This window comes from Strongylocentrotus purpuratus, unplaced genomic scaffold (assembly GCF_000002235.5).
Source record: "Strongylocentrotus purpuratus isolate Spur 01 unplaced genomic scaffold, Spur_5.0 spur5_scaffold_20, whole genome shotgun sequence".
Classification (NCBI taxonomy): domain Eukaryota; kingdom Metazoa; phylum Echinodermata; class Echinoidea; order Camarodonta; family Strongylocentrotidae; genus Strongylocentrotus; species Strongylocentrotus purpuratus.
Window position 1 is genome coordinate 3,056,327 of NW_022145606.1, and position 26,864 is coordinate 3,083,190.

A 26,864-nucleotide genomic window follows, 5' to 3' on the forward strand; every position below is an offset into this window, starting at 1 on the left:
CCCCCCCCCCACTCAGGGGTCGGAATGACCGCATGCGTGTTGCCAAAATGTCCGGTAAAGGGGTACTTTTCGTGCGACAAAGTCGGGCCCGAGAATTGTAAAAAAAAGGGGTGTATTTGACTTTTCACCCAGAGATTTCTTTAAAAAGGGGGTGTTTTTTCTTTTTTTCTCTCATCTCTTTGGACTCCTGAGAAATTATTCCGAATTTAGGGGGGTACATTGAGCATTTTTCCTGATTTAGGGGGGTCTCCAAGGCAGGAAAAGCCCGCGAAAAGCCCGCAAAAGGGGGTTCGAAAATGTTGGCAGTCCTCAGATAGGGGGTGCTTTCAAAAAGAGGGAACGAGCATATGCGTACCCTAAATAACACTGAGTGGGGGGGGGGGGGGGCCGGGGTATGGTGTATGGTATTTCTACGGTATGATATATGGTAGAGTATATTATATGGTATTTCCGTTGAATGGTATATCCCTGTGGTGTAAGATATTTTAGCAGTAGCTCTATGGTGGATGATGACTTTATGATATATTTCTAGTGGTTAGTGACTCCATGGTGGCTCTAGTGTGGCACTTTTTACATAAAAAGGGCCCCTTTACTTTAAAAAGTGCCCCTATTATTTTTTTAAAAGTGCCCCTTTTCCTTCGATAAGTTCCGGTTTTCCTTTGTAATAAGTGTCCATTTTCCATTCTCATAAGTGCCCTTTTTCCATCTCTAGTAAGTGCCCCATTTCAGATACGAGAAGTGCCCCTTTTCACTTTTGATAAGTGCCCCATTCACCTCTGATAATTTTCCTATTCAAATCTGAGAGGGGACTTTCCCCTTTTAATAACTACCCCTTGTTTAACTCGGATAAGCGCACCTTATATTTTCACATGTGCCCCCTTTCCTTTCTAACAAGTGCCCCCATTTAAAAGAGAGCCCCTTCCCTTTATCATAAATGCCCCCTTTTCATCTATGAAAACATTTACTTTTCATTCTTAAGTCCCTCTTCATTCTCATAGTCCCGTTCCATCTCTAGTAAATGACCCTATTCAATTCTGAGAGGTACTCGTTTTATTTTGACAAGTGTCCCTTTTCCTCCTGATAAGTGCTCTTTTCATCTTCAATAACTGCCCCTTTTATTTTGCCCCATTTAAAAGAGAGCCCCTTCCCTTTATCATAAATGCCCCCTTCCCTTCCTAATAAATGCTCTTTTTCCTTCTTTTAAGTGCCCCATCCCCTTCCCATAATTACCCCCCTTTCATCTCTCATAAGTGCCCCGTTTATCTTGACATGTGCCTCTTTTCTTTTTAATAATAGCCTGCACTTCCCCCTTCTCTTAAATCCCCCCTTCCCCTCGTATTAAATGCCCCTATTAAAAACTGATCATAAGTGCCCCTTTTCTTTTCACCTCAGATATTACCCTTTAACAATGATACGTGCCCCATTTTCACCTTCTGATAATTACCCGTTGTAATTTGACATGTGCTCCTTTTTTTTCTAATAAGTGTCACCCTTTTCGATAAGTGTCCCCTTTTCCTCTCATCACGTGCCCCTAATTTCCAGCTACTAAGAGCAATATCACCCAAAGCACACTCGCATTTCTAGATGTTATAATTATGGTACTTATCAATTTTTTTTTTTAGTCTTCTAGCTGTTATGATAGTGTAATAAACCCATCAGGATTGGGTTTTTCTTCTTTATAATTGATGTAATTTTTCGCACTGCGACCTCACAAATCTTATTTATAAAGATAAAAAAAATATTGAAATCATCCCTGATAATGTAATCACAATATAGGGGATATATAGGCCTACAAATGTTTTTTTTTTTAAATATATATTTTCGCTTTGAGATTTCCCTTTGTAGGTGCCCTATTTATTTTCTCCAGAAAGTGCCCTTTTTGTTGGTGCCCCCCCCCCGGCCCCCCCCCCCTACTTTGGAAGTCGCTCCACTGCCTCTGTTTTCACTCAATTAGTCTCAATCAATTAAAGAAATCATTAAATAAAAAATTCTAAACCAAATTGTAACAAGTAATGTATATCAGCAGAAAGTAGATAACAAGGGCTGTTTGCTGCCACCTTGTGTCCAAGATTTGAATAACTCTTCTAGCCGTTGGTCTCCAATTTCTACTCACTGAAAATGCTTCGCAAAACTCCAAAACATGTGAGGAAGAGGAAGGTGTTCAAAGGAGATCAATACCAGATATTACAGAAGAGTAACATGAATGCTGGAGAGGTGCCAGAAGAACTAACAGCTAATTCAGAGATCGAGGAAGCTTTCCCTGAATAAGTGTTTGGACAGCCCTATTTTTGGCCCTGGTCCCACATGTGAAGATCCGCGTCATTAGTGGCCCACAACTTGCAGCTGCTTTGCAAAAGGCTCACGTGTGTCTGGGAGGTATGTACTTACTATCAAACAATATTTTTAGTTTGCAAACTGTTACTTTGAGATTGTATTGCATGCTCAAGGGGTGAATGGCTCAAAAAGCCAAATCAAATGATTAAGAATAGAGTAAAGGAGGGGGTAATCGACCATCACCAATTTTCGGCCGATCCGTTGGATGCATGGTAAAATCCCTTTAAAATCCATCGCATAACAGCATATCATATATCCGACACATACCATACCATGCCAGAGTCACTGAAGAACCACATTTGCAATGGAAAATATATCCTAAAATATCACATTTTAGCGACGTAATCGGCGGTCCCACTCTCCGAATCTGAAAAATTAAGTATCTTACGCGTGTAAGAAATATGGGTACCATGAAATGAGCTTTATTTCAAGTATTTTTCAGATTTAGAGTCCGATTTTGTGTCAGTCGCAAGCTCAAAAGTATCTCTTCGCATGTATTTAATCAATGCAGCCGGATACCGCAGCGCACACACGATATCTCTGTCCAATTCAGATTCCAATTTCTGATCACCGCAGAGGTAGTTTTCGGCACGGGAAGCTCCGGCTTGGGATACCTGCTCCGGCCGCTAGTGCTATAGATCAGTGGAAACGCATGGCGCGCTTGCTTGCTTCCTATTGACTTTGTACATGCGGCCGAAAACTGCCTCGCTAGGCCGAAAACTACCTCCAAAACAGTGAAAATGGAAATGAATGTTGTCATGGCAATTCATGATTTTTTTTCTGGGATTCTTTCTTTGTTTAAATAATAATAGTATTTGCTTGATGATTTGAACAAGAAATGATAATAAATAGAAAGTAAAGAGTCCAAAAAATAGGATTTTGTCTTAAGTGGCCGAAAAACCCCTCCTTTACTCTATGGTGAATCGAAGTGGGGGCATCGGAATTGTCGTGAAATCTGTGAAAATGTGTATTTGTGTAATATACTACATGTATGTCATAACTAGCACTTTGTTATTATTTGGGGATTGTGCTTTTCAAAATATTTTCCCTGTTCCATAAAGTGTTTTGGATATCTTTTACAGGGCATCTCATTCCTCTGGAGAATTTGTCAAAGAGGAATGGGTTGAACTGCGCCATGGTCCTTGGTTGCTTCATTTGCCAGAAGGAGAAGGACATTCTCTTCATCAGAAAATGAATGCGAAGGACGTGGAAAGTCTGCAGAAATAAACCGCAGAGCTACTCTGCATGGCAGCAACGGAGGTTGGTTTGGCACGGGATAGCTTGTGCGACTTGCTGACCATCCTCGGAACAGCCCCACAAGTCGAAGCCCCTAGCTACAACAGGCACATAGCCACTTTATCTTCCTTATCCCAAGAGGTTAGTCACCAGCCTTGTGTTTTCTTCATTACATTATCTTAGCTGTACGTACATTTAATCCAAACATATTTTTATTTCTTAGTTATGGTCGATAGACAGTATAATACATGTACATCAATATCCCTTCTTGTCAAATCAAGGGATGAAAATTAATCAAATCTAAATATTTGTAATAGGGTCTAATAAGTAAGGGGCCTGAGGGAACTTGAAATTTACTTGTTATTTATTACAAACTCTTTTTTTTCTTTCTGCAGACCAGTAAGGATCAGAAGAAGAAGGTGGCAGCATGCCTACGTCAAAGGGCCATGGACAAGGATCTGACCATCAGGGAAAATGATCATGTGGACGTGGCAGTGCCCTACGATGGAACATGGCATAGACGAGGTTACACATCGAATCATGGGGTGCGGGTAGTGATACCGATCGATACAGGGGAGATTGTTTTACACAGAGGGTCTATCAAAATCATGTAAACAGTTTGAGTATAGAAAGGGTTGGGTCTTCAGTGTTCTCAGCCAGAGGGACCTTCATCGCCTTCAGAGACTCCAAAAATGAGCAGCAAGGCTTGTCTTTTCTGCTCCTCTTCGAACTCACATACAACCTCTTTGACTTGAACTTCATTGTACATGTTTATACAATGTTTTAGAACATTTCTGTGCTGCAACTCAGTGCCTTAGTTTTTATTGTACGTGTTTATATATTTTTAACTTGCCTTTCATTTTAGTCATGTTTACATACACACTATATATGACATTTTAGATATTTAGAGGAACTAGGGTGATATATATGTGGGTATTTATTACACCTTAGTAGAATAAGTCCAAGTAATATGTGTTGCAATTATGAACTTGCCTTTCATTTGAGTTTTTATTGTACATGTTTATACAATGTTTTAGAACAATCCTGTGCTGCAACTCAGTGCCTTAGTTTTTATTGTACATGTTTATATATTTTTATCTTGCCTTTCATTTTAGTCATGTTTACGTACACACATATGACATTTTAGTTGTTTCTTTTTAACTTGCCGATTATTTAGAGGAACTAGGGTGATAATTATGTTGGTATTTATTACATCTTAGTAGAATAAGTCCAAGTAATATGTGTTGCAATTACGCACTTGCCTTTCATTTTAGTTTGTAGTGTACATGTTTATGTGATATATTTTTTACTTGCCTTTTATTTTAGTTTTTAGCATATGTACATGCATACAACTTTTGATATAAACCAAATACATCCTGCCACTTTCATTCAATTCATTTTTTTAATAAGCATCATGTGTGTATTGTAAGTTAACATTTAAGTTTAGATTTCTAAAAAAATCAATATATTATAGTCACCATTCTGTGTACTATAGAACGCACTACAGCCACCATTCTGCTAACCATAGATCAAGATCCAAACTACCATTCTGAATATACCATTTCAAAATGCTACAATTAAGCGTAACATTTTGTTGCATATTTTGAATGGTAGTAAATGGTAGATGAATGGTGGCTCTATGGTAGATGAATGGTGGCTCTATGGTAGATGAATGGTGGCTCTATGGTAGATGAATGGTGGCTCTATGGTAGATGAATGGTGGCTCTATGGTAGATAAATGGTGGCTCTATGGTAGATGAATGGTGACTCTATGGTAGATGAATGGTGGTGGCTCTATGGTAGATGAATGGTGGCTCTATGGTAGATGAGTGGTGGCTCTATGGTAGATGAATGGTGGCTCTATGGTAGATGAATGGTGGCTCTATGGTAGATGAATGGTGGCTCTATGGTAGATGAGTGGTGGCTCTATGGTAGATGAATGGTGGCTCTATGGTAGATGAGTGGTGGCTCTATGGTAGATGAATGGTGGCTCTATGGTAGATGAATGGTGGCTCTATGGTAGATGAATGGTGGCTCTATGGTAGATGAGTGGTGACTCTATGGTAGATGAATGGTGGCTCTATGGTAGATGAATGGTGGCTCTATGGTAGATGAATGGTGGCTCTATGGTAGATGAATGGTGGCTCTATGGTAGATGAATGGTGGCTCTGTGGTAGATGAATGGTGGTTCTATGGTAGATGAATGGTGGCTCTATGGTAGATGAATGATGGCTCTATGGTAGATGAATGATGACTCTATGGTGGCTCTATGGTATATGAATGGTGGCTCTATGGTAGAATATGTAGGTGTGGCCTAATTTGAATAAATGAATAAATTTGTCCCAATTATTTTAATTAGTTCTATGGTAAATGAATGGTAGATCTATGGTAGATTTGCTATGGTGTTTGTATGGTAATCTATGGTAGATTTGCTATGGTGTTTGTATGGTGTACCATAGAGATTTTTTTTGTAAGGGACACACAGAAAGTCATTGAAGGAGATCGTACCATGTATATTACATCATGCGCCCCCATAGACAGCAACGTAATAGTATGCGGTAAGAGGAATGTTAAAAGCACGGGTGGCAGCTTGGATGGATGCATCACTCTCTATGACAGAAAATGGAAAGTCATTAGAGACATCATCATACCGCGTAAATACTCTATTGCTGAGGTGTACGTTGATGTTGACAGGGATGGGATGATCCTCGCTGCTCAGTACAATCAGTCTAATATCTACGTCTTCAATCCTGCTGATGGTAAGATAGTAAACACTATTACGATGAAGGGCAAGAAGATGTGGGGTGAGATACAAGCCTTGTCATCAAATGATATCGTTGTGAAGACTGGTACAAATGAATTCACTGTCATCTCACGATCAGGAGAAGAAAAGGCTGTCATACACTGTGATGAGTGGTGCGCGCCACGGTGTCGCGTCGACCAACTAACAGACACACTCTACATCACATACTGGGATGGAGAGCGTACTGTCTACGCAGTTGATCGGGTGTCATGTGATGGTATCATTCAGACAAGGAGGATCGTGGAACTCGAGAAATCTGACCGGAGCAGCTCCATGTACATAAGCCCATGCTTCGTAACTCCTTCTGGTAACCTTGTATGCTTTAACGGAGACAAGATTTTTTCTGTACAAGAAGAGATTTATTTTATAAGTCATTAGAAGAATTAGGTGAAATTCCTCATACTGCAGGAATAATTAGCATCAACGAAATGGTGGATCATTCGATTGTTCATTTAACTCAACTAAATTCAAAGTATCTGTATTTGTCGGTAGTTGTTAGAAGTTGATAGAAACCCCATACCCGGAATAGAATATGTTTTTACCTTTGAAGTATAACATGATATTGTATTTCTTAATATGATAATAGAAACTAGAATCGCAGTAATGTATACATTGGGTACAAAATGACTGAAGTGAACCAGATGAACCTTATTTTATGCATGTTTGTAATCTTAATATACAATTAATCTTGATTTAAACTATTACATAATTCGAAACTTTTATGTAAACCGATACTCAAATTGAAGTGATGAAGTATGGATTGAGAAAAACTACTCCATTTAAAAGGAAAATATAAAATTACAATAATTCCCTTGCGATGGTAGGCAATATATATTTTAGATTGATACGAAGTCTTAATAGGCTTACCCAATTTGAAAAAAAAGTAAAGGGAATTTTATATTTAAAAAAACACAGAAAAGCTCAACCTCGATAAGAAATTAACCGCTATTTGGCGAATTTCTTCCAATTCCAAAGTCATCGCAAAATTTTAAGACGGATGTTGTCAATGATGTATAGAGGTAGCTGGAACATGGAGGGTTATGACCCAATTTTGTGAAGTTTTAATAGACAACTTCATATTCTTGAATATTATTGAATTATAATGTGTTATACTTTTTATTGCCATATTATATGTAAATGCATGTGAATTAATGGTTCGTTGCTGTATTTACTACATAGAGAAAAGGATGCAGGCGGTTTAGTGAACCCTATAATCTCGAATCGAAACTAAGTATAAATGTGATATGTTATTTGTTTGCATACCGTTGTCAAAAATCTTTCCAAACTGCCTATACGTCTATCTAAAATCAGTCAACTGAAAATTTACTTTCTCTTTTACATCAATTCTTCAATAAATTGTACAATCATGTAGAACTTTTTTGTTGTTAGCCTTTTACTATCAGCATCTCATTTTTAGCACTGCACTTCTTAGAGTATAATTGAACACAAATCGTGTTATTATTAATGTGAGGACTGTTGGTTTTTACTTACGGCATGCTACTTAAGGTTTTACTCATTTATTATGTATTTGATTTTTTTAAAAATACATGTACATAACCTCATGATTTTGCTTATTGTTTAGTTTCGATTGTAAATTATGTACAATCCAAAAGCACATGTATATTTAAGAACATTACAAATCTTGAATAAATAACATTTTTAATTGAAATAAATACAAATAATAAATAGCTTAAATGAGTACCATCTCAAATTCGTTGGATATATGTTACATTCTTTTCAGTAAGCCTATATTCATGTATTTTCACTTTGTTTTAGGTTTTATTCCTATTCATATAAGTAGTGTAACAATGGAGGCTAGACGGGCTTTAGAGTGTAATAAAAAAACATATAGCTGGTAAAAACAGTTTCAAACATTTACTAAACATTCAAGCTGACAAAGAGGAAACTAGTTATGAAAATATAATTATAAGAATATGTCATTTGAAAATCTTTTTCATTGAAATGAATTAGTTATTCTCATTGAAATATATCTTTAATTAGTCCACAACATAACTTGTCCAAAGTGCAAAGAGTATGTTTTAAGCTTTGGCAAAACACTCCTTACTATTCAAAGTAGTTAGGTAGTCAAGTATATATTTTTCTCATTTTAATTCTGGTATCTATTATTATTCTATTAACTGTGAACTTTGCAAAGAAAACCATGTCAATCTGGGTTTTCATTTTATCCGCCCAATTAAAGAAAAAAGAAACTTCATCAAGAATACTTAATCAGTATGGGCCATTCTTTCGGTGTGACCTTTAAAATTGATTAATTAAAATAGTGTTTGTTACAAATAGAAAATAAACAGGCATGCAAAGTATTTGGAATAGCGTAAAGTGATACAAGCGAGAGAAATAGGATAATGTAGATATAAAATAAGAGGGAGAGAGGGGAAAGGAGAGAGAGTGAGAAAGAGATAGATAAAGAGATAGATAGAGAGAGGGAGATAGAGAAAGAGAGAGATAAGGGCTTGTAAGGAGTAGTTGACATCAGTAATTATAAGAAAGAGGAAAAAAAACAAGAACTGGACCTGAAAACACGCTAGCTACAAAACACAACGGTTGGTTCAAGAATATTGTTCATGAGATAATGCATCAATGAGACATGATTATCTTGATTATTGATCATAACCCTGTTGATTGTTATTAGTAGCTCAGGTAGTGATCAAAACAATGTGCCTTTTCGCTTACGAGGTAAATAAATTTAGTAAACCTGCATTAAAAACTGACTAGTCAAAAGCTTTTTAGGAGGCAAAAAAGGCAAGTTATAATATGCATAATCATTTATTTCCATGTGTAAAAATTATAAAGGACATGGGCAATGCTAAACTTTGATGCTATCCTTCTGCAATGCTTAATATATTATGTTAGCGTACTCCTTATATTATAACAACACATCTTTTACTCATGCTGAAGACGAAATGGTTATTACTGCAGTCAATCTATACAGGAAAGACAACATAAATAAAAAGGGCCGAACTGAGGTAAGAACAGCGTGCATATGAAAAGTCCCGAAATGGAGATTCCCCTTTCGGCCCATACCAACCATGATGTAATGGTTCAAAAGTCTCGCCAACAGATGACGCTCTGCTATGTTGTCGAATAGACTGGTTGACTAATTATGCATAGTAACAGTGAGGTGCAGATGGCGCGCTTCACCCGTGAACGGTCGAACATAATAGCTCACTAGCAGACGCTTTCATAATGCCTGTAACGTAATCGCAGGACTTCGTTTTGATTTGATTTGAAATTGATGATCAGTCTATATGCTCTGTAATGGGGCAAGTAAGGATTTTGATATAAGCCCCTTTACCACACAACCGTGGATATATTTTACTTACTGATACTGCACAAGTAAAGTAAATTCATTATAGCCACCTATACTCATACAAGATAGTACCCACGACGTACACTCCAACACAATGCGAACAACAGCGTACGATGCAGGGTAATGCAATGTAGAACTGAAAGGTACTGTCAAATTTCATAAATCATGTTTCGTAAGACTACTACTCGTGTACGTATGGAGCTATGCCTTTGGCTTAAGACTTGAAATGTGTGAAATAGATGAACGGTATAACTGAAATAGTATAGGATTTCCCGGCCAAATTCGCGTGTTTGTCATTCGAATTCATTTACTTTGCATTTAAGTTAGCGCAGATCGGCTTTGCCATGCCAATTATCATTCAATTTTCCATTTTTTGTATTTAATTTAGGATTTTGGTCGAAGGGTTTCATAGATCTGTCATTCAATTTAGAAACTGCTCAACTAGCATTCAAATTAATATTCACTTGTCGAAGCGTATTTTTTATCATTCAAATTAACTCCTGTCATTCGTATTCGTAATATTTTTATTCAAGTTAGGAATGTTAGGGGGAAGAATTGCAACAAATGTTTACAGTTTTAAAATAATGCAGTTAAAATGCATCATTTGCCATTGGGGTCTAAGCTGTTATTCCATTTATTTATTTTCAGGACAATGCAGATGGGTGTAGTCAGACAAAAAGTAAAGAAGGGGCGAAATCAAGGGATAAGGCATTTCTGCACAGACATGTTCATATACCCGGGAAAGGTGGGGGTACCCTCAATCGCCCCTTTTTACTACAGACTCGGAATTTTACAAAAGTAATTCACATCGTCTCTTATACCCAGCACACCACTCTGTTTTTCTTAAAGAGTTTCATAGTTTACTTGCCCGCCAGCAGATCGATGACTAAAGACATGGCTAAATAATTAATCATGTTCAAATTGTTGACTCTATTCCCTACCCCAGTCACAATATTGTACCCTTCTTCCATAATGAAATTATGATGAAATTATGATAAATTTATGATGAAACATAAGACAAACAACTTCCTTACATGAACATTTACAAATATACCGAGACTATCAGGTCCGTAGATGCAAGTCGTTTTTTTCTTCTTAACAATCAAACTTAAATGCTGATGAATATCAGATCAATCTAATAAGTATAAGTGTATAAATGCAAGAAAATGAAATATGATGAAATACACATGAAAAAACCATCTTGAAAGAAAAAGAATGAGCTATAAAAAGTGTGTAATAAACGATAAATGTATATTGACCATCAATTTAAGTGCACAAAGTGCTAATTTGAATGCTACAACTGAATTAGAATGCTAGAAGTACATCGTCGCGTTGTCAGAAAATCGTGTTGAGCCAAATCGAATGACCAAATAGCGAAAGAAGCACATTGTTTATTAATTTGAATGAAACATATGTAGATTCTAACGAAAATTCCATAGATTTGAAAACTAGAAAAGGGAATATAAACCCGATATATAGCTGACTGCACTAAAATCGTCGAATTTGAACGCAAGACAAATCAATTTGAATGACATACTCGCGAATTTGGCCGGGAAATCCTATATTACAATTGAAGAGATTGTATTATATCATAATGGATATAACCCAACAATCGCTTGTCCATTCTTTTTTTCCACTATAATTTTCATTCTCCTTCCCCCTCATTTCCCTCTTCCTCTTCCTATACTTCCTTTCTCTCTCTCTCTCTCTCTCTTTCTCTCGTTCTTTCTCATTCCTCCTCTCTCTATCTCTCTCTGTCCTCCATTCTTTCTCATTCTCTTTCCCCATCTCTATATTTTTTCTCTCCTCCATTCTTTCATTGTAATACGCTCTATATAGACACACACACCCACACCCACACAACCATTAACACGCACACAGCTAAATCCACTACTAACTACCCGAGTCCCCAACTGAGTTACATACCTAAAAACAAAAACGTGGACATTTTTTCGAAGAATCCCTGGTAAATAACTTTTATAAGTTGGCAAAGGTTCGGAGATATAGAAGCCCACCATCGTCCGTAGTCCGAACCGATTCTGATTATCCCCTTCCTCCCCCTTTCCCCGGCTCAATCGGACGGTAAAGAAAGGTATTGTTTTTCTCATAATTATGTCACTCAAAAATTTAAGTTCAAAATTAATGAACTATAAATCCATAACGAGAGAGAGAGGTGAAAGAGAGGTGGGGAGAAAGAGAAAGAAAGAAAGGGAGAGAGAAAGAGAGAAAGAGAGAGAGGGGATGTTGGGAAGGGAGAGGGTAATGGGGGAGGAAGGGAAATAGTTATTATCTGTTGAGCTATAATTGGCTATCGAGTAGGGTTATACAATAAAAGTGGATCTGTATTAAACTACAGTGTTTGTAGAGGCGGAAAGAGAAGGGAACAGAGAGAGAGAGGGAGAGAGAGCGAGAGAGAGGAAGAGAAAGAGAGAGAGAGAGAGAGAGAGAGAGAGAAAGAGGGGATAGCGTGTCTAGACTAAAACCGGACAATGGCAAATTCTGGTCTGAATAGATTGTCAGATTGAGTACATGAAAAGAACATCATCGCCTTTGACCTCCATATCATAAAGAATGACTTGATTTGTACACTCTATCAGTATGTTAGCATACTCGGGTAAGCTATGAAGGTATGACGTAGTGGTTAGGGGTCATGTTGTGGTACTGGGTAGATAGAAAGGCATCGTGGTTATTTGCATAGGTTAGGTTTGACACTCGTAACCGGAATGCATTTGTGACAGATACAAAGTTTTCTGAATTCGCATGTAACTTCAAATTTTGCACGAGAACGAAAAATAAAGAAAGAGAGAAAGAAACACACTGTCTCTCTGATTCTATCTCTTATTCTCTTCACACTCTCCATGCTCTTCCATTTTCTTATTTTTAACAGTTATTAATTCCATCTCTTTTACAAACACAGATGTCATGCTCATAACAGCATTTATGCCTCATTCTTTTCTTCATGTCATGTCATTCTATTGGATTTAAAAGCTTCTTTTATTAAAACGTTTATATAGTAGGCTTGCGGGTGCCCGCAAGCATTTTGTATAAGCATATATCTTGTACTGACTACAATGCATCCCTTCTGCTCTTCTAAAGGCCCGGTCACACAGCCCTCCACGGGCGTATCGCGGCCGAATCACGGCCAAAAATTTCTGCCAGTGAAGCAGACGCTGTTGGACGCTTTGAGGTCGCGATAAAGACGCGATACAGCCGTACTTTACCCGTCGTTACACGCGGTAAGAAATTCACACGCGGCTGGCCGCGCGAAAAAGTTTTGGGCTGCCCAAAAATTTAGACCGCGGGTAATCGCGGGCGGTACACGTGGTACACACGCGGTAAAGACGCGGTACAGACGCGGAACGAACGTGCTAGGACGTGCTACGGCCGCGGTTAAGACGTGGTTACACGCGGAATTGGACGCGAAATTTTAGCGGGTAATCGCGGGTGGAGCACGGTCATAGCACGTTTGTTCCGCGTCTGTACCGCGTTGTTATCACGTGCATTAGCGTGTGTACCGCGTGTAAGCGTGGTAGGCCGCGGTACCGCCGCGCTTCACCCGCGATAAGGACGCGGAACAGTCGCCGGCGTCTGTTCCGCGGGCATACCACGGGTAAACCGCGGGTAAGCCAATTTTGCACATTTTCCACCACGGGCAACCGCGGGCAAAAAAAAATCGCGAAATTTTACCCGCGATACAGACGCGAAAGGCTGTGTGACCGGGCCTTTATAGACATAGATGAGTATACATATTGACGATATAACACTGTTCATGAGTAAAACAAACCTGTATTTCATTATTTTGATTATAAATGCTATATAAATAAGATGGATGTTAAAATTATACATGAGAGTCATTCGGCTTACATCATGATCATAACTTCATCTTTTATAGTGGACTCGAAGCTAGGTTCTACACACTAACCCCCGTACTGAAGAACAATTAAACACAACGCTGTAAAATTTGAACCAGTGGCGTGATCATACATTCAAGTCCTTCTCTTTTGAAATATTGTTCAATTTGTGCACCGATCCATGGTATTGCGGAGCTGGAAAATACCCGATATTTCACAATATGCTCTGCGCCTCTCTTGTCAGTTGCATACGATCAACGTGTCCACTGTAATAATACATCGTTAGCTGATAGTAATTACAGATCTTACATAAATTGTCTTACTTGTTATCATTATGACACAAAACTAAGACGCTAGATAATAGCCGTATTCTTTCTAGTTCTATAGTGGTGACGACTTCAGAGACGCACCATAGTTTGGTCGCAATGACTAACGTTTATTATTCGTCTAGTATTTATTTCATTTCTATAACTGTTACTAGATAAGTCGTAATGAAGTGGCGAGCATCGGAAATAACAGAATAAATAGTAAATGAAATACTAAATGGAACTAAATGAAATGCTTGATAATATAATTTGTGTTTCTGCTTTCCTATTTTTTTTCCTCCATCCTTCGTTCATTTCGTTGTATTTATTAATTTCCTAATCTGCTTCTCGAATACATATTCTCCTTAACTATTATATGGTATTTTTTCTAAACACAATATAAACAAAATATATCAAAATATATAAAACTACATATACATCATAATATCTTGAATGACTGGATAGCCAACTTAGCTTTGTTAATATGAGTTAATTTTGTTACCCAGTCCGGATCGATATGATACTTTACCAAATATATCAATTAGTTGGTGGTTTCCAGGCAAAATTTGTATTATCACGTATTAGTCAATACATATTCTTTCACATGATTGGTAATAAGAGATTCCATTTCATTTTTTGAGAGGGGGGCGTTTCCAAAACTGGTCTATACCTGTAATATGAACATGTGCTATTGTTCATGTTATTCATATTTTTAATGGTACGTGTTTAATGGGATGTGGAAAATATAACCTGAACTTGAACTTGAACTATCAATTTTAACGGCCATTTTTTTTTCTCAATCCAAGAGGTTGCTGGCTTGATCATAAGGTTTTAAGAGTGATCTGAATTCAGAACAATACTGATTACTTCGACTAAGACTTAGTATGGCTTCTCTTGTCCTTAAATAAAATACATTTAAAAGTAAGTTTTCTTTTCATTCACTATAATATATTTTTTCTCACTTGCCTCTTTCGGTATTGTTATTGATTAGAGTGGAAAGGAAAGACAAATTGCACTCATTGCAAACAAATATTTGATACAGAAGGAATCCCAAACATGAATGGAATCATCAAATAAATCCCCTTTACGATAACAAGGAGAATGGACGCTAATACAGAGGCATTGTACGCTGTGGTAGCCTTCTGAAAACGATGTTATATCTGGTGTCAGTAAACCGATCGTAATTGTCATAAAATCAGTCATTAATCTATACCTTCGCAAATTGTATGAGTTTAAGAGATATTTGCGCAAGCACAAATGGTAATTGCTAGTTCCTCGCAATTTAAGTTTTGTATGACGAGTATGACGTTGCTTGTATCATGATGTATTATGCATCCATTCGTATTCATATATTGCGGCTACATCTTTCATCTACACATTACACGCCATGGCGTCAAGGTTTCCTCAAGAAAACCGGGCTCAACTGAGAGCCAGAAAAGGTCATGACATGACATGGTCATGTGACAATTAAGCACGCTGAGCCAATCGCATTTTACTGTAAAGAACACAGATTACCCGTCTGTGACCGATGTGCTATCAAAGAGCACTGTCAAAAACCGTGTGAGCTAGACGACATCGAGGATGTCATCTTGGAGAGGAGGAGAAAGCTGGATGATAAACAGCACGACATTGAGAAGACAACAAAAAAACTAAAAACACTTGACAACAAAATAGAACCCATCACTACTTTCTCAAGTAACCATTTTCAGACAGTCAACGGTGAAGTTAAGTCCACACACAAAGACATTTCAAAGAGTGTGAATAATGATGAGGAACAGAAGATCCGTCTCATTAACGAGGAGGCGGATGAGGAAATTCGTACTATCAACGAAAAGAGGGACGGACGGATCAAAGCATGCAATGCTGAGAAAGAAAAGCAGCAGCTAATCATCAAAGAAAGCGAAGTAAAACTTATCTCAGAGACAAAGGCAATCAGCAAAGTGGTTTCAAAAAAGATAAAAGATCTTAAAAGTAAGAATCTGCATGCAATCAGCACAGTGGATAATATTGACTCTAAGATCAAACAAATCAAACAAGATGACGAAACATTAGTGAATGAAGCTCCTCGAGTACTTGCATCTCTTGATGACAGTTTAAGTTTGAACTCTTATCAAGATGTTAGCGACTGTCTTGACCGAATACAGCGTGAAGTTCAGAAAGTGAAGTTTGTCGAGGGTGAAGTAGGTGGGGAACACTACGGGAGAATTGATGGCTATATCGGCGAATGGGAGCTTGTCAAGTCAATCCACATTCCATCGATTGTTAATTACCCTTTGGCGTGTGGTTCGATTAGTGATGATGAGATATGTGTGCGGGACGAAGAGAACAATACCACGTATGTTACAAATATCAGCACTGAACACACAAATGTCATTGAAGGAGGAAGTAACGTGCATATTACATCATGCGCCTCCATAGACAGCAACGTAATAGTATGTGGTAAGGGGAATGTTGAAAGCACGGGTGACAGCTGGGATGGATGTATCACACTCTATGACAGACAATGGAAGGTGATTAGAGACATCATCATACCGAGGGATAGCGGCGTTCCTTATGATAGTGTGCACGTTGATGTTGCCAGGGATGGAATGATCCTCGCTGCTCAGTACAGTCAGTCTAATATCTACGTCATCAACCCTGCTGATGATAAGATAGCAAGCACTATTACGATGCAGGGCAAGGAGGTGAAGGGTGTGATTCAAGCCTTGTCATCAGGGGATATCGTTGTGAAGACAGGTAGTTATGCATTCACTGTCATCTCACGATCAGGAGAAGAGAAGGCTGTCATACACTGTGATGAGTGGGAGTGGTCACAGTGTCGCATTGACAAACTGACAGACGCACTCTACATCACATACTGGGATACAGAGCGTAAGGTCTACGTAGTTGATCAAGTGTCTTGTGATGGTATCATCCAGGCAAGGAGGATCGTGGAATACGAGGAATCAGACCGATGCACCTACATTAGCCCATGCCTCGTAACTCCTTCTGGTAACCTTGTATCTTGTGACGGAGACAAGCCTTTTTTTGTACAAGAAGAGATTTATTCTATAAGTCATGAGAAATAATAGATGACATTGACTTTTCTGATTATTCCACGAAGAAAAAGATATTGAACACTAACAAATATATTTTACTTTATATTACTTCTAAATCCCGGTGACTTTGAAAAAGTTGTTTAAACCACACCCGTTATAAAATAATTGTTTAACTTTCAATAATAACATATTTTTTTTTTCAAATATGATAATGAAATTCGATGTACAGTAATTTATAAAATGGGCTACAAATCGTTTGAAGTAGACCAGGTGAACCCTATGTTATATATGTTCATAATCTTTATATATGATACATGATTGTAATGATTTTTTTCTTTCTAAAGCTTTAATGTGAACCACTATTCCATGTATGGGATAAATATGAAGCATGGATTGAGAAATGTATACTCATTCTAGAAGAAAAAATAAACAATACAGCTATTCCCTTTCGGTTGTACACAATATTTATAGACCGATACGAAGTCGCAGTATAGGCTTAGCCACTTTGAAACAGTGGTAACATTTTATGTTTAAAAACACACAGAATAGCTTGGCATCGGTAAGAAATAGGTCGCTAAAAAAACTGGCTATTTCCCTCCATTTCCAAAGTCATCGCGATGTTTCAAGAGGGATTTCGGAGGGGCATATTTTGCACCACATCGTTTCATGTTTTAAAGCAGGTCTCAAATCAGTCAAACTGAAAACATCACATGCCTTTTATTATTCTCATAAGTTGTGTAGATTTATTATTCTCTATCTCTTCTGCGGCTTGTATGTTTGTATTCTACATTAAACCTCAATGAGTTGTATATTCTAGTGTTTTTTGTTGTTGTATATGACAAAAATCAAAATTAACCAAAATCATAGTATCATTAATGTGAGGACTATTGTTCGAAGAACTGAATGTTTTTTTCTTCATTTCTGCGTATAGTATTATATTCATATTAAATGCATGTGAAATCATGATACATTACTGTATGTACTTAAACAAAGATGTATGTACAGACAATTCAGTAAACCTTACAATCTCTAGCATCTATATCGAATCGTAAAGTATGACTTTGTTTGGTTATGTCTTGTCATACTGCTGTCAAACATCTTTCCAAACTGCTATACATCTATGTCAAATCAGTCAAACTGAAAACATCACATATCCTTGATGAATCTCATCACTTCTGTATACTTATTCGGTTTGTACTTTTCTCTTCTATATTAATCTATCAATAAACTGTACATTTCAATAAACCTTTCTTTTTTCATAGTATTACCCGCAATATTTGGAACAATCTTCCCCATGAAATATGCGAGTCCCCAACGTTAGAAACATTCAAGAATAAACTTAAGGCTTACCTGTTCAATATGTAATGTAATATAATCATATTTTGTTTGTTAAACTATAAAGCGTTATGTAAATATTAGCTATTATTATTGTATGAATGTTATTATAATTTGTTATTATAATTATGTATCATGTATTATATTGTCGTAATTTGTAAGTTAACATTACTTTAATTTTATTTTTGTTAATCGCTTAGAAACTTTGTATTAAGCACTATATAAATGTAATATATTATTATTATTATTATTATTATTTGCACTGTCCCTATTAAAATCTATTTTAACAAAATCGTATTATCATTAATGTGAGAATCATTTGTTTAAAAACATTGATATTTTTCTTTCTTTATTTGTTGTATGGTATGCCATTTAACGATGTATTCAATTATATTTATGCATAACTTTGATATGTTGCTTGTTATTTTCTTATGGTTGTAAATTACGCACGATACAACATAACATGTATGGTAAAATACATGATTTTGTTGAAATAAATAACATTTTGAGTGAAATAGAATTATATTGCGTGGGATGTAAATATGTTACATTATTGTACAGTAAGCCTATATTTATGTTTCTACGCTTTGTTTTAGGTTAAATTCCTAGTCATATAAGTAATGTAACATATGAGGTTAGACGGGCTTTAGAATGTGAAAATAAAGAAACATCGGGCTTGTAAATACAGTTTGCGAACTTTGGTAAACATTCTAGGTGACAAAGAGGAAACTGGTTATGGAAATAGGCTGTCAAGATTATTTCAATAGTAACGCTTTGTCATTTAAAGGAACTGTGTTCATCTTATTCAAATACATCTTTATTTAGTCAAAATATCACTTGTCCAAATGCAAAGAGTAGTTCCTAAGCGTTGATGAAACACTCCTTACTTAGAAGATTACATGGTAAGTCATGTTTATTTTATTCATTTTCATTCTATTATCTATTATTATTCTAGTGACCTTTGCAAAGAAAAACATATACAAATTCATCCGCCCAATTAACTAAAACAGAAACTTAATAAAGAATACTTAATCAAAATGTGTCATTTTTTTAGTGTGACGTTTACAATTAATGTATTCAAACAAATTCCAAAAAACCAAAGGAGCATACTGCGTAGTTGAAATAGGGTTAAATAATATAAGCGACAGAAATGGAATAATGTAGATAATGAATAAGGGAGGGAATAAGGAGAGACACCAGTAAGAAACAAAAACGAAACCCACCTTTGATTGTACCTTAGATACATTAGCTTTATCGCTGAAATAGGGTTATATAAGATCATGCATCAATGAAACATCGAACAGTATCATGAGTATTTAAAATCCTCATTTTGACCACCAGAGGGAGGTAGACCTGTCTTCCTACTGCTAAGCGTTTGACCGTCATAAGGGATTCACAACTGGCTGCATCGCTATAACCATGGTGATTGTTATGAAACTGATGGTGATTGTGATGATGATAATGATGATGGTGGTGGTGACGATGATGACGATCATGTTCGGGTATAATCACCATTGCTATTGTAAATATCTTGATGATGAGGCACAGGATGCATAATTATGAAGTATCCATGTATGAGAATCATAAAGGACATGGGTAATAATGAGCTTGGATAACGATACCTCAGAATGTTCCTATCAATGCAAAGGTTGCCTGTCAAAGGAGTAAATAAAAGGAGTAAATCAGAAACGGAACGATATCCATGCTTTGCAAATTGAAATTAAAGTTGATATTAAATTTTCGATTCTCCAGTTGAACATTTTGATTAATCCTACAAGACCATGTTTCTAGCTTCTTGCAAAAATCAATTTTCAAAAATATTAAATTGTTTCAAATTTGATTCGGTACAAATGAAAGTTGGATGGTAATACTATTATGATTTTCCTTTCCGATGTCATTAAGCATCATTTAACCCCTTTCTTTTCTTCTGTAATGCATTTGGCATGTTAGCGAACTCCTTACATAATAACAACACATCTTTCTTGAATGCTAAATACAAAATGGTCATTACTGCAGTCGATCTACACAAGAAAGATATCATAAAAGGGCCGAACTAAGGTATGGGCACGGTGTATAGGAATAGCTCCCGAAAAAGTGGGGTTCCCCCCTCGACCCATACCAATCACGATATAGTGCTCAAAAAGTCTCGCCAAGAGATGACGCTCTGCTATGCTGTCGAATAGATAGATTGACTAATGTATGTATGAGTTTGAGATGGTGCGCTTCACTCTTGAACGTTCGGACATAATAATAGATGACTACCTAGCAGACAATCACAAACTGCTTGTAACGTAATCACAGTACTTCGTTCTGGTTTAATTTGAAATTGATGATCAGTCGATTTGCTCTGTAATGGGGCAAATAAGGATTTTGATATAAGCCCCTTTACCACACAACCGTGGTTATATTTTACTTACTGATATTACACAAGTAAATTATATTCATAGCCACCTCTACTCATTCAAGATACCCACGACGTACATCCCTAAAGCAATGTGAACAACACCGTCTACGCAACAGAGTACTCTGCAGGGAAGTGAGATGAAGAGCTGAAAGGTGGCGTCTAAGTTCATACCATGTTTCGTAAGAGTACTGAATAATACATGATATTGAACTCATTTAAGTAGACATACGTATGGAGCTATGCCTTTGGCTCAAGACTGAAATATCTTATAAAGCTGAAGATTATAACTGAAATAATATTAAATTTAAGAGATTGTAGATTGTGAATATTCTATTGTGAATTTAACCAACCAATTGGCTGTAGAGGTATTTATGAATAAATAGTTTTAGTCACTCTTTTGTATACAAGGCTTTCCTTTCCCCTCCTCAACTGAGTTACATCCCACACAACAAAAACATGGACATCGATGCAAAGAGTCCCTATATAACTTCACGAAAAAGATGGGGGTACATTATAAAAAAAATGCTTTAAATTAAAAGATGCGGATCCAACCTCCATAACTTCTAAGGGTCATACCAGGCTCCATTATCGTTGAAACTAGTTGTGATGTTGTAGCGTTATGACTCACTCGATACAACAGGAAAACAATGGAAGGGGGCGATAGTAATTATCTGTTAAGCTATAATCAACTATAGTTCAATCCGCTCTATCCAAGTTCAATCTTTCTTTCTCCCCCCCCCCCCTCTCTCTCTCTCTCTATCTTTTTATCTCTTCTATGACATCATATAATTCCTATAAGTAAGCATCTAAGTTATTTGTTGGGAATATATGTGTTCCTCATATGCATATGCATTGTATAATGCAAGGAGAATATATCTAAGAGCGCAGAAATCAATATACATCACACAACTCTTCACATTAGCAAATCGCCTGCACTTGATTTCCCGTTCATTGCTCTGTAAATAGCTTCAGAGGCACAGAAAAAAGCTATTCCCGTGTATTTGTCTTCCTTTCTATCTGTGCACTCATATTTTCTAAATGGGTGGTAGCATGCATCCCTTGAAATGTGAAGGCGGGAATCCCGTTCATATATTTCTTTCCTTTGCCTGCCTACACTAAACTTGAACAATAGGACATTCTGGTCTGAATAGATTAACATATCGAGTAGAGAATATCACCACCTTTGACCTCCAAATCATGCAGCATGACATGATTTCTCACTCTGTCAGTATTTTGTAGTATGACGTAGTGGTTAGGGGATATGGGTATAGTTAGAAAGGCATGGTGTTTGAAAGTGGTTAGATATACTCTTGAGACAGAGAACAAGTTGAATTCTTTACTAGGATTTGCAGTCAGGAGGCACACTATACTTGTATTTCGAATATGTTTATGTTGCTCCAAGGTTTGCACTTACCAAAATACAGTCTTACCTGCTTTAGTGACCACCTGTCTACAAAGACCACCTGTCTATAAAGACCACATTTTTTGTTTCCCTTGAAAATTGTTTCTCATTGAAACATGTACTTAAGGAACCTGTCTACAAAGACCACCTGTCTACAAAGACCACTTTTTGTGTTTCCCTTGGGCGGTCGCTATAGACAGGTTTGACTGTAATTACAAATTACAAAATATACATTTAGAAGGAAAGAAAGATAGAAAGAAGAGAAAACACAACGTCGCTATTTTTTTCTGTCTCTTAAACTCTCTACACTGTCCGTCTTGTCCCTTCTCTCTGCTTTTTTTCAATTTCATGTGTCTTCATTATTTATTTATTTATGTACAGTTTTATTTCAGCAGGGTTGCCTCTTCAGTTAGAATATAAACAACACATATACATAGAAGGAGCATGGGATTGTGTGTGAGAGAGAGAGAGAGAGAGATAGGGAGATAGAGAAAGAAAGAAATCATGTTTACCTGTACATGAATATATATATTAATTCTTTACGCGGTATTGTCTCCGGATATCAGAAAATCAGTTATACAAAAGCTGCTTTAAAACATTCGAGTGATGGGGCTAACCTCTGTTCGGAATTTCATTGATTCCATTGTTTCGACTCTGAAAAGTACTGAAAGGTTCGTTTACAACTCTCATTAACAATAATAACCCGTTTCTTGAAGGGAGGCAGTGGCTCATTTTGTATCATTCTAATGTATTTAAGATACAAGCTTGTCCGTTAAAAATGTTTGTACTCTTGGCCGCAAACAATTAATATAGGTATTTTTTGTACAGACTGCCATGCATTCATTCTGCTCCTGAATATTCTCTCTTTAGATAACGTATATATTAAAACTAGCGATGTAACACTGTTCACCAGGATAAACCTGTATTTCAGCATTTGTATCATGAATCTATATAAATAACATAGGTTGAGAGATTTAACATGAGTGTCTCATAACTACATCACTTCATATTCTATTGTTGGCTTGAAGCTAGGTTTAACACACTAACCACCAAACTGAAGAACACCTAAAAACACAGCACTTTGACCTTAGAACCAGTGACGTAAACATTTATATGATTCGTTTTCTTTTGAAACATTGTTTGATTTGTGCACCGATCCATGGTATTGCGGAACTGAAAAATACCCGATATTTCACAATACGCACTGTACCTCTGATGTAAGTTGCGTACAATCAAACTGTACATTGTTATACTACATCTAACTGATAGGAGAGAGGTCCTCATCACAACGGAATAATTCATAGAAACTACTCGTAAGTATGGATCTTACATGAATAATCGTTTTGTAATCACAATTCGTCATGACACAAACTCAGCAACTTAGACAGTAAAATAGTTGTTTTCTCTCTAGGCCTAGTTGTGACGAGTTCAGAGACGCCCTTTACAGTTTTCACTTTCATTTTTTTAATCCCCGACACGACTCTAATGTCCTATGGCAAGGCATTAATCTACATTTGCCACATTCGACCCAAGACATATAAATGGGTACCTGGCAGGAAGTTGTTGGTGTAATAACAAAAATAGTTGTTCAACATTTTGAGGATAAAAGATGAACAACTTTTGTATTCGGTTCAAGGACAATTATACCCCAAGGACAATAACCCTAACCCCTCCCCCCCCCCTCCCTCCGTTGGAAATACCACTTTGTAACCAGGTGAGTCAAACATATGTAACTTTATGATGGAACTGTTTTTATTTTGGCTATAGATGATATTTATAGAATATTAGTTTCCTATTTAGATTATTTCATATTTGTATAATATATCCGGTTAAATGTACTGACCATCGGATGGGAAGAAAATACGAAATTCATAACACATGCTATTTTTGGTAGAGTTTATCTTTCGACTTTTAGTTTTTTTGATTTTTACCGTAGTTCGTGTCGTTGTCTCTATCTTTGTGATCCGTTTCCCTATAATATTCATATTTTCTCCTGAACTCAAAGGCACTATGTCTAATGACCTTTTTAATATTGTTAACGATGCAGGTTACTTGCTACCGTCTGCTCCTCATCATGGCGTCCAAGTTCCCAGCAGAGAGAGATGAAAAGGTCAAGCTACACGCTAGAAAAGGTCATGACATGACATGGTCATGTGACAAACACGGGGAACCAATCAAATTTTACTGCAAAGAACACAAAATCCCCATCTGTCATCCCTGTGCCACCAAAGAGCACTGCCACAAACCGTGTAAGCTAGACGACATCGAGGATATCATTTCAGAGACGAGGAGAAAACTGGATGACAAGCAGCAAGAGATAGAGGAAATGAAGAAAAAACTGAAAACGCTTGACTCTAAACTAGATTTCACTGTAACCTCTGCAAGTAATCATTTTCAATCAGTCAACGACGAACTTAAGGTGGCATTCGAAGACAAATTAAAGATCGTGAAAGACAAAGAGAAACGATCGATTCGTTCGATCGAAAAGGAGGCGGATGAAGAAATTCTAATCATTAACGAAAAGAGGAAAAGAAGGATCAAATCATGTCACGAAGAAGCAGAACAGCAACAACTAACCATCAAAGAAAGCTTAGCAAAAGTCGAATCAGAGACAAAGGCAATCAGCGAGGTGGTTGCTAAAAAGATAAAAGATCTCACAAATAAGAATCAACATGCAATCAGCAATATGGATAATGTTGACGCCAAGATCAAACGAATCAAACAAGATGACAAAATATTGGTGAATGAAGTTCCTCAAGTACTTGCATCTTTCTATGACAATTTAAAATTGAATGTGTATCAAGATGTTAGCGACTGTCTTGACAAAATACAACGTGAAGTTCAGAGAGTGAAGTTTGTCGAGGGTGAAGTAGGTGGGGGATACTACGGGAGAATTGATGGCTATATCGTAACATGGGAGCTTGTCAAATCAATCCACATTCCATCGATTGTTAATGTACTAGCGGTATGTGGTTTGATCAGTGATGATGAGATATGTGTGCGTGCCGTAATGAACCAAGCCACGTATATTATAAATATCAGCACTGAACACACACAGAAATTAATTGAAGAAGATTGTAGCATATTTGTTACATCATGCGCCCCGATAGACAACAACGTAATAGTATGTGGTAAGGGGCGACATGGCTACACGGGTGACAGCTTTGATGGATGCATCACTCTCTATGACAGACAATGGAAGGTGATTAGAGACATCAGCATAACGAGGAATAACCGCTATACTGCAGGGGTGTACGTTGATGTTGACAGGAATGGGATGATCCTTGCTACCCAGTACAGCCAGTCTTATATCTACGTCATTAACCCTGCTGATGGTAAGATAGTAAACACTATTATGATGCAGGGCAAGGTGGTGAAGGGTGATGTGATACAAGCCTTGTCATCAGGTGGTATTGTTGTGGAGACAGGGCGGGACGAATACACTGTCATCTCACGATTAGGAGAACAGAAGGCTGTCATACACTGTGATGAATGGTGCGCGTCATGGTGTCGTGTTGACAAACTTACAGACACACTCTATGTCACATACTGGGACAGAGAGCATAATATCTACGCAGTTGATCAGGTGACGTGTGATGGTATCATCCAGGCAAGAAGAATCGTGGAATACGAGAAATCCGACCGATGCTCCGTCACTAACCTATGCCTCATTACTCCTTCTGGTAACCTTGTAGCTTGTGACGGAGACAAGCTTTTTGTGTACAAGAAGAGTTTTATTTTGTAATTCATCAGACGAAATAGATTGATTTCCGCATGTCGGAGGCCTGAAAATGAGCCTTATTTGAATAGAGACTTATTCAATTGTTTATATAACCCAGTTGAAGTTATAAAAACTGTATTTTTCAATAGGGATTAAAAAAAAATAGCGGATTTGTTGTCATTTATATTACTTCGAAATAGAGGTGACGTTTAAGAACTTGTTACCACCATACCTGGAATAAAACAAAAGTTAAACCTTTCAAAAATGAAATAATATTGTATTTCTTTATATGATAATGAAAATTAGAGTCACATGAATTTATGAAAATATCTGTGATAATTGAACAATGCGTTTTGAAACGTATTTGTAGGGTACAAACCTGATGAACCTGAAACATCGATTGATTTAAAAGATAATGAAACTGCTTTTTCAAGTCTTCACATGAACTGATATTCAAATGGATTAGTTTAAAATAAAGCATGGATTCAAAAAGGACTACTCATTCTAAAGGAATAACGAAAAATACATTTTTTTCCTTTCGGCGGTACACAATATGTTTAGAACGATACAAGACAAGGCTTAGCCATTTTTAATCCTCTAGGCAATTTTATTTTAAAATACACAAAAGCTTTTCCTACATAATAAATTTCCAAAGTCAACGCGAGATTTCAAAAGGGATATTAATGGCCAAATTGTTGGAGGTTCAAGGCAAGTTTGAGCAATGAAATGTTAGTTTATGTGTAAAGGCAGCTTGAACATGGAGGACTACGAACTATTTATGTGAAGTTGTGTGGAGAATTTCATGAACCAAGACATTTAATTCATCGTATTGATCTGTATTGAATTACATTAATACATTATTTGAATGATTTATTCTTTTTGTTGCGATACGATATGCAAATGCATGTGTATTTGTGATTCGTTGCTGTGTGTAATACAAACTGAAAAAGGGTTCAAACGATTCAGTGAACCATATAACCGTGTTCTTCTATACATCGAATCGCAACTAAGAATACATTGTATAGGTTATTTTTTTGCATACCACTGTCAAAAATATGTCCAAAATGATTTACCTCTATCTAAAATCAGTCAACTGAAAATATCACA

The 26,864-nt window shown here is 36.9% G+C and overlaps 1 protein-coding gene across 1 annotated transcript; it reads left to right on the forward strand.

The window, feature by feature from the left end:
* Positions 1–1,941: 1,941 nt before the first annotated feature.
* On the forward strand, positions 1,942–4,963 carry LOC115927166. The gene is made up of 3 exons (XM_030992633.1): positions 1,942–2,376; positions 3,417–3,711; positions 3,966–4,963. The coding sequence occupies exons 2-3, from the start codon at positions 3,580–3,582 to the stop codon at positions 4,182–4,184; spliced, it is 351 nt and encodes a 116-aa protein (XP_030848493.1). The 5' UTR covers positions 1,942–2,376; positions 3,417–3,579; the 3' UTR covers positions 4,185–4,963.
* Positions 4,964–26,864: the final 21,901 nt, after the last annotated feature.